Below are 18,132 nucleotides of genomic sequence, written 5' to 3'. Positions count from 1 at the left end.
TTCATTCATTTGAAATTCAGATCCAACAGCCAATGTTGTCTCTAACATAGTCAAGAATATGGAAGATGTCCTCATCACATCAGAAGAGATACAAAAAGAACCAGCAATAGTTTTTTTTAAAAAAAATATTTTATTTTAGTTTATTTTTTATTTGGGAATGAGCCAGGCAACAGTTAAAACCTTATAAAATGCTCAAAATTTTAAGAGCAGTAAATTGGGAAATGAATAGAAATGACAGTTGTAGTAATCACTCTGTTAAGGGGATTATTTGGAGTTGGCCGCGGAACGAGAACCGTGCACCTTCCTTTTTCTCCAACTTAACCTTCATCCGTTTTCAGATTTCGGGTTTCAAGCCCTGCCTCAACTGAAGGTACAATTCTTCCTTGGTAGGTTCTTCTCCACCTCTTCGAATATCTGTACCGAAACAACCACTAGAAATAATAATATTAATTGTGTTCTCTTCTTGTTCATAATATCTCTCTCTTAGCTTTTGGAATTGTTGGTCTTATTGATTCTGTCTCAATTTGTAAGTAATCTTCATTTTCAGCTAGGTTACACTATTTTTTTTTTTTTTTTGGAAGAGCGGGCAAACAGCCCACTATTTTATGTAATGAGGGGGACAAAACCTGACCTCCCAAATAATCTTACAATTCTCTAACTAGAGATGATAAACAAATGCTCACTTAATTGTGCATGCATGCAAAACCAACAGCAGCTTCTTGTCCTTGCGTTCCATAGTACAGTTGCTCCTTTGAAGACACTAATTAGCTATTATGATTATTACGTGCCTGTCCTTACATGTAGCCAATGAACGTAAACTGTACGTACCCTTGATAGTCAGTTACTCTAGTAATACCTAAATTACTAATTAGTGGCTTCTATCATCCTCACAAGGCAGCTGAAGAAGTGCTTCCTCCATTGGTAAGTTTTCCTTTTAACTATTTTGTTGTGAGTTGTGGCCATTATTGAGCTGACTCTACCATAAATTGTGGGATAGTTATACCAATAAGTTGCAACTTCATTACACCAACATTGCAACCCTGGTTTCTACTCATATATGGTGCTTATTTTAAACCTTAAGATATGAATCTGTCCTTTCCCTTGAATTTCTAAAGAATTTACTATTGTTGTTATGATCTATGTCTACGTTATCTCTCATTCTACTGGCTAAACTACAGTTAACTTTGGCCTATATATTTTACGTACTTATCAAATTATTCCTCGAAGGCACAAAAAGTTTTGAAATTTAATCAGGCACTTACCTTAGCAAGGTGACGAAAAAAACAAACCTATACTTGTACTAATTTTAAAGTTGCATGATATTAAGTATGTAATTTGACGTGTGATGAGGTTGAAATTAGAAACTTTTCTGATTCGTAAAGAAAAATATCGAACTTCTCAAAATTTTGGAGTGAAATATATAGTCTGAAGTAGTTTGTTTGTAATATCGACTCTTGTGTTGTTCCAAGTGGAAGAGGAATTAGCTAAGTGATTAATGTAGTGGAAATATTTGATGAATACCCAAAAAATCAAAAGCAGCGAGTTTTAAATCTGTTTTTGCGTGCAAGCATATCCCTCATGAGAAAATGCATGAAACTTCATCAAAATTCGTCAAATCATAGGGGGTCCTAGCCAATAATTCGTATGGGCACGCCCGCTATGAGAACATTTATGCATTAGTCTGATTAAAAATCAATGGGCATGAAATTATAGAATTTTTGGATTAAAAGGTTGACATGCATGCATTATATAGGGTAAGCAATGATCACTAGGGATGAGGCTTCGAAAGAGACGTACGTTTAGGGTAAGAAATGATATGTACAACCCAATTCTACCAGATGCATGCATTCAAAATCAGCAACTTCACCAGATTGAAAATAAAAATTTAAACAGTAAGACCTACTTTCTGCCTCTACACTCGTGGGCTCGTGGCTCACAATATGATCGATCAACTAGTCCCTTGTTATATATCACTCCCACACAAGTCGCATATGATGACATTTCCCATCTCCTACACTAACCCAGCTTCCTTCAACACTTCAACTCACTCAAGTATCGACAAGCCAAGGCAAGGAAGATAAAATGGTAGCTCCGGTCACAGACCACAGAATAGCTGCTTAACAGTACGTCCATTTCCCAGTATTCGTCAGATATCACCATCAGTTCTTAGTCGGTTCCCATCGGTTGCCAGTCGGTTCTTCAGTCCGTTTCCATCGGTTCAAGTCGGTTTTTGATCGGTTCATTGTCGGTTCCTAATCAGTTTTAATCGATTCTTAATCGGTTTCGTCGGTTGTTGGTCGGCGCTATTATTCTCTCCTTCAAGCCCTTCAACTCACTAAGTATTGACAATCCAGGAAATCTTCCGGCATAGACGACACAGTAGCTTGCTTAACAGTCCATTTCCCGGTACCCGGTCAGCCTTCACCCATCGGTCCTTGGTCTGTGCCAAATCGGTTCTTACTCGGTATTCATCGGTTCTTGGTCGGTTTTCATCGGTTATAGTTTGATGCCCCTCGGTTCTGGATAGGTACCCGTCCAAACTGAGGGTACTGTAGATTGAATTGGAACAACAGCTTGCTTCCAAACCATAGTAGCACAAGAGCAATATATCTCTCAAACATGAAATGAAGACTCACTGTGATGTCCACATATAGGGCAAATAGCATCAGAAGTGAGTCTTCTTTTGAATTTTCAGATTGGTCAGAAGTTTTCCATGGAAAATAGGCTTAGAGAAAGTTCAAAACTGGTAGTATGCGCAGCTTCCATATAAACTTCCAAGTAACAGACCCGCACACTTACCAACCGTAAATGGAAAAAAAAAAACATGTGAGAAAATGCAACTATAGTTTGTTTTTGGATAATGCAACTATAGTTTGTTAGTATGCAATACTACTCTAGTAATGACGCAAAATACCAATTTGTTTTGGTAATTTGGCCGATGCCTATGAAAATGTATGCCCTTCATTATACAGAAGGAAAAGAAAGCCAAAAACTTAGAAGCTAGGAAAAAGAAAGCAGATATGGAGAAATTCGATACACCGGCCTGAAGATACTGTACGTAATTATGGGTGGAGGACTGGAGGGATATGTGCCTACTGGCCTCGCCACTGCACTGGCTCGTCAAAAGTTTTACTTTTGTTTGAATATCTTTACTGTTCAATAGGGCCGGTCCTGAAAATTAAGAGGGTTAGTGCAAAAATTTAAATAATGCCTTATTAATCACGATCTCAATTAGAATAACTAGGAAAAAATGTTTGGTGTAAATAGAAGAAAAAAATGGTGGAGGCCTAAAAACATAAACAAGGAAGGCAAAATAGAAAGAAAGAAAAAAAGAAAAAAAGAAAAAACAAGAAAGTCAAGAAACATAACACAAGATCGAAGAAGAAAGTAGAGAGGCCTTAGGAATGAAAAGAACAAAAAAAAATATTAAAAGAAGATAGAAGATCACAAAAAGGCAAAGGAAAAATTAAATAGAGCTAAGCACCCATGAGTTTTGACCAATCAAGCCTGACAATTTAAGGTAGAGTTGTCAACTGAACTAAACAACAATTATGTGAGTTTTAGCATTCTTGACATATATATTTATCTAAAGCCATTATAAAATTGAATTCAGAGGCCTTCGAAAACCGGAGGCCTTGTGCGGCTGCTCCATTTGAACACCCCCAGGGCCGCCCCTACTGTTCAACACTTCATAAATAGGAAAAAGATCTTCTTTTTTTTTATTAGGGAAATTGGTAAATGTTTAATTTTGCTTAAAGATCCTCATCGAAGACAACTTAATGAACTGTCTTTCCCTTAACGGAATTTCTACTATACATGCGTGTATGATCCAACTATGTGTAAGGCATTATTTAAATTTCTACTATTCGCCTAGATACAATCTATCATTTTTAAATCATATCAATTTTTTTTATTGGGTGTGTGTTTTTGGAACATGGATATCAGATAATGATTCTTGGGCCCAAATCAAAACCCAAAACAGAACATGAACAAACAAAGCCAGGCAACTGAGCTTTTGGCCCATCACACAATCCACCTCCAAAAACCTCCCCTGCTCCCTGCTCCCGCTCAAATCAATAAATCTCACCCTCCCCAAAACCCTCTCTCTCTCTCTCTAACCCTCACCCAATTCCAATTCCAATTCCAATTCAAAGCAAAATGAGAGAGCACGAGACCGAGAAGCTTCGCGCGGTGGTCCGAGACTGCGTCACCAAGCACCTCTACTCGTCGGCGATCTTCTTCGCCGACAAAGTCGCCGCCTTTACCAAGGAGCCCGCCGATATCTACATGCTCGCCCAGGCCCTCTTCCTCGGCCGCCATTACCGTCGAGCCTTCCACCTCCTCCACTCCTCCAAGATCGTCGACCGCGACCTCCGATTCCGTTACCTCGCCGCCAAGTGCCTCGTGAGTCCCGCTCTCACTGCCTCTTTTCAAATTTCAGGATTTGGGCTTTGCTAAAATTTTCAACTTTTTTGGTTTCTCTATGGGCTACTGTGTAAGAGGGATTGTGTTCTTCCTTTACATTTTGTAATGTTGGTGATTTTTCGAATGCAGTAAGAGATTTTTTTTTACTTCATCAGTTGTTGAGACACATTTTCTGCCTTTACTTTGTTGATATTCAAACTGTTCTTGATTTGGTGATTTAGAATCGGCAGTCTTTTGCTCTAAGTTGGGTCATTGAAGTTTTAGGTTCTGACAAGTTTAAATTTGTTGCGTTCGTGTTATTATCAGGAAGAGCTGAAGGACTGGCATCAATGCCTTAATATACTTGGTGACGCTAATGTGGATGAACATGGGAACATATATGACAGAAACGATTCTAATCTCATGTACTTGGATAAAGGTGGTGAAGATCATGAAATCAATGTGAGCTTCTCTCCCAGTACACTCATGCACGCCCTCATTGCTATCTGAAATGTTGTCCAGTAACTGTTTCTATAAGACACGGTAACTGTTAAACTCAGGAAACACATTGTTAAAGCAATTCAGTACAACATTTGTGTTAATTTGAGGGTAATAACTATATGTAATTGGGAGGACCTTATTCAGGCTGCCTACTAATGACTTGACTGGAATATGACATCATAGTTGTCTGTCTAAGCTGGTTTTGGTGTACTATGTATCTTCTTAATTCATTTGCAATACTATGTTTATACTTTGTGAGTTGAAGTTTGTGAATATCCTAGTTTTCATTGTTGGTAGCTTTTGTATTGACTAGTGATACAAACTATAGAGGCATGTTTAGGTTCTATGACTAATATGCTTCTGTAAGGTTTCTTGTCACTGAATGTGTCATTCTCACTTGCTACAGATAGCTTCTGCAATATGCTTTCTACGCGGTAAGGCATTTGAGGCTTTGGAAAACCGTGTCCAGGCGCGGAAGTGGTAATTATTTTCTCTCACTTACTGTAACCATTCAAATTTCAAAGTGTGTTTGTGATTCTGCACGTGTCTTTTTGGCTAGCTCTCTGTGGGTTTTTTCCCTAGCAGCTGTGAAATTTAAACTAAATGCCCGTTCCTAAATTAATAGTAATATGATAGTTTCTATACGAGTGACTTTTTGTTGAGAAAAGTTATATGTAGGCTGAAGAGATACTTTAAATTGTTCTATTTGCTTTTGTGTTTTGTTTTGAAAGGTACAAAGCTGCAATCAAAGCTGATCCTTTGTGTTATGAGGTATGCTGGAATTTTTTCTTATGGATCTCTTAGATGTTTGCTTGCCTAAATTGTTCTTTTCTTGTGTTGTATAGCATTTATGGCCAACTAAAGTAGGGAAGTAGCATTGCCTACACAAGTATTGAAATCCAACTGGATAATTTGCTTTGTCCTATCTAACATGATTAAAATACATGAAATTTGTATCGCTTGATTTTTTGAGGACTTTCACAGATTTGAATTTTACTACAGTAGTTAGAATCTTCCTATAAGGAATTAAATTTTCCAGAAATAGAGCCCATATCTCTCCCCAATTCTTTCACATGGGGCGGGACCCTGAGATCGTGAGAGTGTTTAGGAGATAAGGCCGGGCTGTCTATAGCATCTTCATTTTCTTCAAATGTTTTCTAATGGCTTAATTATTCCTTTTCAGGCATTGGAATGTCTTATTGACAATCACATGCTGACATGTGAGGAAGGTAGGGGTCATCAAAACAATCTTTTTCTTTTAATAAGATTTACTTTTCATAGATGGAAGTAACATCCTGGATTGATTTTGATTCTTAAATTACGCTTTCCAGATTGTCTCATTGTTCTCTTCTTCTGTCTACTAGCTTAAATTTATTTTAGGTCTTTTGTGATATTATTTTTAGTAATCAGTAGGATGCTTATGAGTTGGGCCTTATTTCCTCAAACGATAATATGGTTGAGGATGATGGTATCCTCTACTTATACCTTTTGATTTGCTGCTGAATTTCAGAGGCAAGTCTACTTTCATCGATACAATTTGGTCCTCAAGATGGATGGCTTTCGTCATTTTACTCATGCTTGATAAAAAAGGTAAACATAAGTGAAACTCCAATATGCTGCAGTTTAAGTGGAAAGTTATCAAAGATCTCTATATCTTTATACTTTTTAGGGCCTTCTTTTTACTTAATAAAGATTTACTTTAAAGCATTTACTTGCTGTGTTTTCCAGTATGACAAAGAAAATGTTGTAGAAGCAAACTTTGGAGAACTTGAAAAAGAGAGATGTAACAGTAACACTTCCGATCTTTCGTTCATTCACACTCTGAAAACCAACACTGACCTTCTGGCGTGCAAAGCAGAATACTACCATCAGTGTGGTGAATATCAAAAATGCTTTGAACTTACCTCTTTGTAAGTTCTCAACTGGTTTGGAACAAACTTCAACATTCTACTTATGAAATGCTCCTGCAAATAATTATTCTGTTTTGTCATTTTTCTTAACAGCCTACTTGAAAAAGACACTTTCCATCTCAAAAGTACATTAGTGCATCTAGCAGCTGCGATGGAACTTGGGAATTCAAATGAGCTCTATCTTATGGCATGCAATTTAGTGAAGGACTATCCTCAAAAGTGAGTGGTTGAAACACTTACTGCTTGAACCTTAAGTGCATAGACATATATATTGTGGTTCACTGGTAGTGCACATGAGGCAGGATGTGCAACCGGGATTGTGGTTTCTTGGGGGTTTGGGGAATGCAGTAAACCCCATTGAGATGCCACTCAAAGGAAGGATTTTGGATTTTCGTTAGGATTTCTCTGTTGTGCTGTTCTTGTTATTCATTTAGTTTATTACTAATCAGGTTTGTTCTCTGTGTAGGGCTTTGTCATGGTTTTCTGTTGGCTGTTACTATTATTGTATCAAAAAGTATGATCAGTCACGCCGTTATTTCAGGTAATGTCGTCATGATTATTAGTCCTATATTCTGGGTTGCCCCTGCATGGTTGAAGATAGTTTTGAGCACTTGAAATTTTATACGTTTACTGTTTGTGAAGTTTTGATTTATTTGGGTTTGAAATATATGAATGATTTCTGATGTCTCTTGTATCTATTATACACTATAGTAAGGCTACCAATGTCGATGGAAACTTTCCACCTGCATGGATAGGATATGGGAATGCTTATTCTGCTCAAGATGAGGGAGATCAAGCTATGTCAATTTATCGCACTGCTGCTCGTTTGTTTCCAGGGTAAGTTATTGTAACTCTCGGTACTTTCTTTATGGTTTTTTTTTTTCCCTTTTCTTCCGCCACTTGGACATACATGGAAGATGGATATTATGTTATGTATATGTGCTATTGTTAATTGCCTTTTTGTTAAATTGAGGAATTTTCTTTTGGTTTGTGAAATTTCTATATTCATTTCATTTAAAATATGTCATCAATGCTTTTATTGTTTATATGTATTTTTCAACATTTCCATTGTCGGCTACTTGTTGGATGCTTTCTCTACACTTTCCCACCATATCTTCTTCTAGAATTGCTTTGCAAGATCCAGATTTTAGGTTGAAATTGAAGTTTCAGTAGAATATATAATTAATCTGGATGACTAATCAGCTCTCTTTGCAGTATTAAGGAAATTATGTAAGGAAATATGTGAAAATTGTTGTAAGGAAATTATGACTCCTTTGAGAAAATATGTAAGGAAATTATTGGAGTCATTTGTCAAATTATATGGGAAGACAGCTTTTTGAGTGAAAATTGTTGTATGATTAATTGACTTTGCTTGATATGTCCCTTTGGTTGCTCTGAGGTTATATGGTAGAGCAAAGAAGATATCTCTGATTTCTTTTTCTTTTTTTGTTAGTTCTACTATAAACATATAATGTTGTTTCATGTTTGGCTCTCTCTCTGAGAGGCTAGCATCAGTCATGATAGCCTTAAGTACACTTTGCTTTTGTCATTCAGAAATGAACACAATTTAACTTTGATTGTCATAAGAGAAGAAAAGAAAAATCTTAGCACTGACCTTGGCTGTAATTCTCTGACATACTGTAATTTTTACCTGTGCCAAAGTTGGACAATGTTTATTTACAATTTATGGTCTTTACTGTGGCTGTAAACGTACATAGTATCTTATTATTCGTATGTCTCTCAAGTAATCATACTTAACGTATTGTTGATGTATTGTCATTTCAAAGATCTTGATATTCTCTGTTCCAGGTGTCATTTACCAACTTTGTACATTGGAATGGAGTACATGCGAACCCACAGCTACAAACTTGCTGAGCAGGTGACTTAGTGTTCTGTAAAGTGTTTATTTGAATACTGTCTTTTGTGATCTTGACTTTGGTACGAGTGTGAATCAATCCGCGTCTATTCGTCTATGTGATCGTATAAGGGAAGCGCTGACTAGTCAGCTCAAGCACCTATAAATATAAATGACCGAAATGGTATCTCTTAGCCTGAAATAAAAACCAAATATCACAGCATATACGTGTCATAAGTTGGTTTTGGATGAAGTACTGTTATACCTTTTATAATACCTAGATTCTTACATGATCCCTAAAAGTCTAATGGTTTCGATTTCTATTAAGCTTCACATACTTATTAAATTGTTGGTGTCACTGGTTCAACCTCTGGTTCCACTGTACTCGTTTGATGTCCAGTCCAGTTCTCAAAATATCAGTTACAACATAGAATATCAAAGTATGACAGTAGTGACAAGTGAGATGGCTATGATCTTAGAAGTAACCCCTCCCTCATGTTGAATACCTTTACTTCGTAGTTCGTACATTTGATTGTCTCTTGTGCATTTTCCACCTAACAACTATAGATGCTGCAACAACATTTTTTTATTGCATTACTATACAGGTATTAAAATGTCCCTTTGCTTTTCTTAGTTTTTGGTGCAGGCTAAGACTACTTGCCCATTGGATCCTCTCGTATATAACGAACTTGGAGTTGTTGCTTATCAAATGAAGGAGTAAGTACTGAATCCTGAAATATGCAACCCGAAATGATATTTGTTGAATATTAAAGTAAAAGACTTTCCAAAGGGTTATATGTATTTCAAATTACTTAAAAAAATGATCCTAGAGGCTCGATGTTTCTTATGAAAAAAATTAAAAGTTATCTATTGCTAAATATGTAACTTTCTGCTAATAACAGTGGGCTTATGTGAGCCTTGATTGTAATTTATAATCCTCAAGTGTGCCTGAATGTGTTATAACCTAGTGGTTTGTTTTTATTAGTCACTTCTGTCACATTATGGCTCTAGTAGGTTTTAAGTCGCATATGCTTGTGTACATGGTTGTTTTCTTGTAATACTGACATTGTTGATTTTGTAAGTGGTCTTGGGATGGATACAACAAAAATATAATCATGTTGCTTCAGCATTAAGTTTATGTTTTTCTTTTTTGTTTCCTCTTCCCTCTCTCTTTTCTACCAAGTCAAGTGATTCTTAATGAAACTTTTATCTTTTGATACAGTTATAAAAAAGCTCTGTGGTGGTTTCAGAAAACTTTGGCGCAAATTCCTTCCCCTTTAGGTGAAATGTGGGAACCAACTGTAGTTAATATCGCCCATGTATACCGAAAATTGAAGTATGTTATTTATATTTTCATAGTTCCTTGCATTTCTTTTGTTAGTACCTTATGAGAAGTTGAGGTATCAAGCACTACAATGTATGACTAATTTTCTTTGCCTAATTATATAAACTTGCTATGTGTCAGGATGTACAATGAAGCTATTTCATACTACGAGAAAGCACTTGCATTATCAACAAGAAGTGTGAGTACTTATGCAGGTCTTGCATATGCTTACCATTTGCAGGTATATAAAGCTTTTAATTAATTTGTTTGTCTTTTAGGAAAAAAATTCTTTCATTTGAAGTGGATTAGGGAGACTGATGTCTCAATTTGTGACTGTTCGATTACTGCATTAAATATTTAACTTTAAGGTCTCTCCTCGCATGTGTTTGCGCACACTTTGTTTATGGGTGTTAAATTGAATACCAAGCATTTGGATGTTGCTCTCTCTCTCTCTCTCTCTCTCATATGAAGATTGAGAGAGACCTTCTGTTGTAACTTGCAATAAATGGTTCTTCTTGAATCTCATTCCTTCCTGTGTACAATCTGTACAAAATAGTAGATTCTCATTGTCTTCTAGCTAGATTTTTTGTCTGTATCGTGCTTGTAACTTGATATTTTACCGTGTACCCTTACATGTTAATTTGCTCTTTTCACCGGCCATTACTTCTTGTTCTTGTTATGTGCTATAGTAGTTTGAAGGGATAACTACCAGCAACACTTCTGTTGATGACAAAATTCATGAGCACAGTATTTTGTCGAACAGATATATAAATAAATGAAGTTTCTGTGTTGTATCCCAGTCCAATATGATGACAATAGTTGTGCTCATGGTTCGTTTCTTTCTACTGTTGTGCAGGATAATTTTACTGCAGCAATAACACACTATCATAAAGTGAGCAATTCTCTCTCATTGTGATTTTCATAACATTTTTTGGCATATGCATGTGGTATACTGGTATTAAACTTTGAATTCTAAGTCAGACATGGAGCAAATGAATTGTATGTGATGTATACTTAAAGGTGTATGTAAGAGAATAATTTGACTGCGGCACTGATGAATCTGCTTTGTTTTTCGGTGCAGGCTTTGTGGATAAAGCCAGACGACCAGTTCTGTACTGAAATGCTAAGTTTAGCTTTAGCAGATGAATGCCACGGCAATGTAGACCACAGAACTGAATTCAGATGATTAAGGCTTAGGTTTGTTGCACTAGTATTCTCTCATATATTGTTGTATTCTATGTGAAATAGAAAGCACATGCCCTGGACAGATTAACAAATGTAATCTTATTTTTCCCTTTGATAAATTTATTTCTTGTATCTAGGAGTCTTCACCTGTAATTATTAATATTTTCTAAGAAAGTAATGGAAATCCTTATATGGAAGACATTTTTAATTGTGGAGTTAGAAACCTTGATGGCAAATCCTTTCTGAATTCTGACATAAATGAGATCTTGGACTACACAACAAGTTAATAACCTATTTAGTGGGCCCTCCAGTCCATATACCAAGATCCACAAATGCAGCTAATTGATGTGTATAACACATTTCATGTGAAATCCCCGCAGAATTATGTTCTCCTTAATTTGGCTCAAACCAATTACTAGTTTTAAATGTGTAATGTTACAAGCAATAGAAAACTTATGTTATCATTCTATCATAATATGTAAATCCTGTCAGTCTTCTTTAGCCCGAGCAACATCAACTAGGTATTGATTCAAATGCTGACCGAATATTTTTGTAGAGAATGACTCTGTAACATGCTGCCGAGCTTCTACACCCATTCTTTGTGCCATCTGTGGGTCTTGAATGAGTTTAGCCATAGCCAAGGAAAACTCTCTTGGGTTACTTTCACAAAGAAATCCCGTTTCGCCATTCTTAACTGTCTCTACAGGACCCCCACTGTTGCACGCAATAACTGGTTTATGAGCCGCCATTGCCTCCAGAGGAACAATGCCAAAGTGTTCATCCTGCAAGGTTGAGAGATCTTATATCAATGTTATTTCCTACTATATACTGGATCGACACAACAGAGGACAACAAAGCATGTAATTTGCACCTTTGGTGTATAAATGACACATAGGCACTGGGAGAGTAGTGCATTTCTTTCGGCTGTTGAGCAAGATGTGATGAAGTTAACCTGATTGGACACTCCTTCCCTTTCTGCTAAACTTCTGAGCTCCTCCAAGTACTCAACATTTTCTCTCAACCGATTGTCAAAGCCACCTAAAACAATGGACATGTAAGAAAAATTCAACCAATCAAATTTGAATTATAACTTCTAATGTCAACAAGTTGGAAATAAAAGTAGCATTGATTTTGGTACAGGGCACAGACACGTCTAGGTCAGGGTTATGAAAACAAGGACACAACAAAACCTAAAGAAGTTGCACTAACACACCACTATCAACCTCTTAAGGAATTGATACGGCGCTGGTCACTTTGATACATTCCCCAAACAACGTTGGCCACATTTTTCGAAACCAAGGATCATATGGATTGGAGGGCTCATATGGTTATCCAGTGTGTAATTTACCGACAGTACCGACAGGTAACCAACCCTCGAGTGCTTGCACTAACAATCCCTAAACCTAGAGTTCTCCCACAGTTCCATGTTGACACATTACAGTTGCAAATTACTTGAATCATTCAAGACACCAATGAACCTAAAGGGAGAGGTTAATCACAGAATCAGGTGACAGCGTACTTCTTGGTGATTAAGCACCTAGTAATTAATAACAGGTATGACACATGTCCCTAAAAAACCTACTTTTGAAGATTTATCTACTAGTTAGTATGGGGTCTCTGTCAGTAAGACTAGTCGGACAGAAAATAAGTAGGAACTTGCCTGCAATTGTCAAGGAAGCTTCAGCCAGATTAAGACCTTGAAGCATATCTCCTTCAAGGGTGCGAAGCATGGCAAAAGCTGAAATTGCCAAGTCTATATTCTTTTTCCTCTCAAAACGGTTGATGGAGAGAAAATTTAACCTACCAGGAAAAAAATAAAACAAGTCTAAGTCTCCAAATCAAATAAAAAAAATTAAAAAAAAAGACATAAAATTAATGTCTTTGCACCAACAGATGTATAAGCATGTTCTTTACTTAGGAGAATTGCTAGGTTCATCGAATTGATTCACATTGACAGCTGGGTGAAGAACAGCTGGCTTAATTCCTTGTGCATCAAGATGCTTGAATGTCTTTGCAAATGTAAGTGCTGTAAATTTGCTGTTAACAAGAATCTTATCTGCCATTCCTGCACCAGTATATTTAAAATTTATCTTATAATCTGGTAAGATATAGTGTATATCCACAGTAAAGGAAAACTAAGTATACGAAAAAGACATATCCAATGAATACAATAAAGCCAAGGTAAGGAATCAGACCAGTTGTCATTTCTTCGATGAAGTCTATGGGTTTTCTATATATCCTCCTCAGAATAGTTGTGTGTTGAGCGAGCAATAAATCTGGAAAATGACAATAAAACAACACCTGCGAGCAAAGATGTAATACATAAAACAACTACAGTACCAGACACCATCAGAAAAAAAGTAGAAAAATAAAAGGTGCAAATACCTTTGCCGACTTCTTAAGCTTCAGCAATGGGATGACAACAGAAACCTGATCTACTAGTATTACATCAAAAGACGGCCACATGACTAGCACGCAGAGGGCAACATACAGGCACCGCAGGTATGCACACAAAGCATGAAGACGATAGAATACATGTCGGGGTAGGAAAGCACCGTACACAGTAACAGGAAAGGCACCTGGAGAACAGAATGACATTAGAAAACCAAACCATGAACTAACTGAGCAAAATAATCAAACTGATATCTTTGTCCTACACATTATCAAATATCCAACAAGAAGCTCAAAGAAAATTTCATTTTCCAACCCGAAAGCCTAACATCCATATCCATGCAAATCCTATTTAAGGTTTCTGATTCCACCCATAATTTAGAAGAGGCTGACATCTTTCAAAGTTTACTATGACTTCTTTTCCTCGGAAAAAAAAAAAATATATATATAAGCTTCTCTTTTCTTGCATTTGTAAACTGGGTCATCATGTAAACCTTTAATTGAACCCTGCCAAATGATCACAAGTTCACAACCCCATTTTGCAATTTTATGAGCAACAAACAAACTGGGCACCAGTTTTAAATGTTGAACAACACACTCCAGTTTAATCTCTTCATTCTTTTTTTTTTTACTATACATCCCCATTACACTTTTATATGCAAAGATCAAAATTTGAAGCAGAGTAAAGCACACACCAGAGATGGTCTCCTCAAAGCATCGATTTTTATCATGGTGTGAGGTAAAGACGTGAACTTTATGGCCATGCGATGCGAGCTCAACAGCCGCATCCACAATCAGTCTCTCTGCTCCTCCTACATATTCAAAAATCACAACCACTTGAACCCAAAAACAACTTCAATAACAAAAGTAAGATGAAACCCAACAAGAAGAAGAAGATGAAATTACCTATACCCAGATCGGGATGAATAACAGCGACGTTCAACTTTGAGCTTCCTCCTCTCTTCGCCATTTTAGACCTCCTCTAATTCTCTGTAAATTCTCAACCCAAAGCCAAAGTCTTTAGCTGTATTTTGGGTCAAAACTGAGCCGGGTCGGGTCAGAATTTTATAATAGAATTGGTTTCGGGTTCGGGGCAAAGGTTTTTACTGCCCAATTGGGTTTCCCCAATTCTCATTCTCTAAAGAAGAAGAAGCAGAGACATGACCGGAGAAGAACTAGCAGGCCCACCAGCGCCAAAGCTGCTTCGTCTGCTCTATTTCGTCGGCGCAGGCTGTAAGTTTCATCAATTTTTCACTTAAAGATTTGATCTTTGATACAAAGTTTGAGTCTTTACTTTATTTTTTGATGAATTTTTTTTGGGTGGTTTTGTGGTTTTGGGTAGTTATTTGCACTGTTGGGGTTAACAAATGGCGTGAGCTCCAGCGCAAGTCATTGAATTTGGAGCAGCAGAAGCAGCAGCAGCTAGCCCAAAATGCCGCAAATGCCCTTGAATGATCTCTCAGGTGTTTTTTTTTGCTTTGAAATTGGTGATGGGGATGATAAGAACTGTAGTGATTGGGATGTAATTTTGAATATTTTGGGTTGCAATTTTTGCATCTCTTGGAATTTTAGTTAAGGCCATAGAGTTTGTGGAATAAGCTTGAGCTTGAGCTTCATTGAGTTGCTATGTCCTGCTCTAGATGAGCTCAAGTTAGAGTTTTAGAATGGTGCTGAATGTTGGATTAGCTTGGCAGTGTTGGTGATTTGGTGAACCAGATGTTTGTAATTTGGTTATTAAAATTATACAGCAAAAAAGAGCACAAATGATTTGTTTCTTAATTTGAAGTATACTAATATGATTTAAGAGCCCTTTGTGGGTTTGATGAGACTCTTCTTCTACTCAGTGTAGAATTTCCTGCTGGCTGTTATTAATCTCGAAAGAAATTTCCTGCTGGTAACAGACTCTACCCATTTGTTCTTTATTACCAAAGGCTGGTGATTATGACACTTAAAAGATGTAGTTAGCTCATCAATGTGTGATTCTAATATTGCAGAGAGTATATCGTGGGGTTACTTATCCCTCTTCCGAGGTATCGGGGAAATCCCTCTGAAATCTTTGTTACTAGTTCAATGCAGAACACATGCTTCAATCAATTATTCAATAACACCATATTTCTCTTCTTTGTCTCCACTTGTATGCGAGATTTATGCATTTCTATTGGTTTGAAGAAATTCAATGTATTCTTAGAGCTAGAGCTAGAGATTGGAAAGACTAGTATCTTTACCTTATTGCAAGCAAAGCCTTGATTGCTTCCGGTATTTACAAAAGGATGAGTGAGGATACGTATGGTGACTATGGTCTCTTACAGTCTCACCAAACGAATAGAACAAGTATTGAATATACTCATTGCACCCTTCTCGTCCAGCTGTTTGCATTAGTTTGGGTACTAGAATAGAATTCAGTTCACTGTGTCACATGCTTGATGAAGACACCTGCAGATGCAAAGCCAAGTAGTTTCAAAAAGATCCGTCACAACGGTTCTCTTTTTTGGTCAATTGTCACATTGGTTCATAGCAGTTCAGAGAAACCATATATTGATGCATAACTCCTTTTCCCCTTTAAAAATCAACATCAAGGGGGAATTCACAATAGCATCGCTGAGGAAGTGGACGGGTACGCTAGGTTCCTAAGCTTCACAAGAAGGTTCTTGGCATGCATGGGAAAAGCATTAACCATCACAATACTGCTCTATGATGCAGAGGAAGAGTCGCATACTCACCCAGTGGTTGGCAAGGCTCAAAGATGTTTGGTATCGATATGGAAGATGTGCTTGATGAACTCCGTCAGAGTTGGACAGGAAAGGTGAAGGAGATTGGAGAAAAATGAAATGAAATTGATAAGAAAAAGAATTAGTTTTCTACTTTTCTTTCTCCAACTATACTCTCTCTCTCTCTGCTTTTTTTCTGGAGACTGTTTAGAAACAAAACTTGGGCCTTTTCTTCCTCCAAGAGTCCTGCTAAAATTATAGGTATAGGGCACAACACGTTTTTGAATCGTTTGATTAGTTGAAGAAAAAGGGGAAAAAATAAAAAAGCAAGACATCACCTCTATTGCTGCTGTAGGCGATAGAAGTTTGATCACATTTTAGTGATCAATTTCTTTTTAGCTGAAGATTATCCTTAGTGTAATGTTCTTGTGAAGATATCCCCACTACATAAGTGCCATACTAGTTGATTCTGATCGAGATGGCAAAATATGTGAAGATGCATATTCTTCTGAGCATCGATCTGTTTTTGAGGGTACATATAGGCCACCGGTTTGCCTAGAGGTAAGACTTTTTGGAGAATATGTACTATATAACCTCTCTAATACGTCCTTAGCTAATTAGTAGGAGTGATGATGTGATACTTTGATAGAGGCCACAAAGGATCAACAGATACAAATAAGAGGGACAGAAGGATGCCCAACCAAAAAGCACACAGGCTCTGCAAGTGATCGAAATCAGTGGTCTACGAACTTCAACTTAATTCGCAGTAGTGATCGAAGAATATACACAAGAAAATAAATTTGACAATGTACAAAGACTTGCTTCTTGCCAGTTTAATAGGAGTCGAACACGAAAAACCTTACTCGATATATTAACAAAGCAACACCCAAACATGCATATAGGTCGTACCAAAAAAAAACACAGAGAATATATTCGATTAAGTTCGGTTTACCCAAACGTGCTCCCAAGGATTTGGTGTGAACCAGAAAGTTCGTTGTAAAGCTAAAAAAAGGCACATGATCATTCAAAGGACAAGTCAAAGGTTCCACGCTCCTATGCGTCAACGAAAACACCCCAAAGTCCACCTTGTTTTCTTTGGGCTGGAGTAAAGCAAAATAGATAGAGTTTCTTTCAAATGTCTCATCTTGGAAACCACCGAGACCACTGGTGGAAGAGATGAACTTATAGTTACCCCCACTCACGAACAATGTTCTATTACCAAGATCGAAAATCTCAAACCACCGAGGGCCACCAGTAATATTACACTCCAACTTCCACAATTGAAATCCTTCGGTACGGTTTTGAGGGCGAGAGGTGTTGCCCAAAATAATGAACAACTACTCCTTGGATTCAAAATCTTTTGCTAGGTACCAAACATTGGGAAATCTGCTAAGATAACGCTCTCCGGTATTACTAGTGTAGATACCTCTCATTATGCATGGATAGTTTGCTACCTCACCAAGCATAAACAACACCCTCATGGGATCCAACCGCTACTTGCATCTTGTAGCCCTATGTTCAAGCTACGCTACGGTATCCGGAAGCGGTAAATACGTCGCCGGGAAGCCACCTTCCCGGCCTTGCCAACATGCCCTCACAACTAGGCTTTTTAGACTAGAAATGGTAGTTGCTTGTCCTACATCGAAAACCATGTAAATGAGAAGCATTCCTTCACCTATAAAAGGAATGCCTCCTCCCACAACTCAAGACATCCCATTACACACTTTGTAATCCCCTTGGGCCGCAAGGCCCAAACACACATAGTTAAGCTTTCAAGTGGACGTAGTCTTCCGCTAAGGCGGGAGACGAACCACTATACTTCTTGTGTCTCGCTCTCTCTCTCCCTATCTCTTT

At 37.4% G+C, this 18,132-nt stretch overlaps 3 protein-coding genes across 3 annotated transcripts; 2 read left to right on the top strand and 1 right to left on the bottom strand.

Annotated features, from left to right (window-relative positions):
* The first annotated feature begins 3,935 nt into the window (after positions 1–3,935).
* LOC133728230 (anaphase-promoting complex subunit 6) lies at positions 3,936–11,392 on the top strand. Its single transcript, XM_062155631.1, has 16 exons — positions 3,936–4,404; positions 4,732–4,866; positions 5,312–5,385; positions 5,637–5,676; positions 6,089–6,134; positions 6,416–6,495; positions 6,634–6,815; positions 6,909–7,034; positions 7,282–7,356; positions 7,527–7,652; positions 8,625–8,694; positions 9,305–9,387; positions 9,893–10,006; positions 10,136–10,235; positions 10,851–10,886; positions 11,076–11,392. Exons 1-16 carry the CDS (start codon positions 4,159–4,161, stop codon positions 11,178–11,180), a joined length of 1,638 nt encoding a protein of 545 aa, XP_062011615.1. The 5' UTR covers positions 3,936–4,158; the 3' UTR covers positions 11,181–11,392.
* Positions 11,393–11,494: 102 nt separating this feature from the next.
* Positions 11,495–14,643, bottom strand: LOC133728231 (uncharacterized). Its single transcript, XM_062155632.1, has 8 exons — positions 14,477–14,643; positions 14,266–14,382; positions 13,565–13,758; positions 13,375–13,480; positions 13,094–13,244; positions 12,840–12,979; positions 12,051–12,217; positions 11,495–11,961 (listed from the first exon to the last, which is right to left on the bottom strand). Exons 1-8 carry the CDS (start codon positions 14,538–14,540, stop codon positions 11,668–11,670), a joined length of 1,233 nt encoding a protein of 410 aa, XP_062011616.1. The 5' UTR covers positions 14,541–14,643; the 3' UTR covers positions 11,495–11,667.
* Positions 14,644–14,708: 65 nt separating this feature from the next.
* LOC133728232 (uncharacterized) lies at positions 14,709–15,349 on the top strand. The gene is made up of 2 exons (XM_062155633.1): positions 14,709–14,803; positions 14,913–15,349. Exons 1-2 carry the CDS (start codon positions 14,731–14,733, stop codon positions 15,023–15,025), a joined length of 186 nt encoding a protein of 61 aa, XP_062011617.1. The 5' UTR covers positions 14,709–14,730; the 3' UTR covers positions 15,026–15,349.
* Positions 15,350–18,132: the final 2,783 nt, after the last annotated feature.

The sequence above is a fragment of the Rosa rugosa genome, chromosome 2 (assembly GCF_958449725.1).
Source record: "Rosa rugosa chromosome 2, drRosRugo1.1, whole genome shotgun sequence".
Taxonomy (NCBI): domain Eukaryota; kingdom Viridiplantae; phylum Streptophyta; class Magnoliopsida; order Rosales; family Rosaceae; genus Rosa; species Rosa rugosa.
The sequence above is the reverse complement of the archived record's forward strand: the minus strand, read 5'-3'. Positions and strand labels throughout refer to the sequence as shown.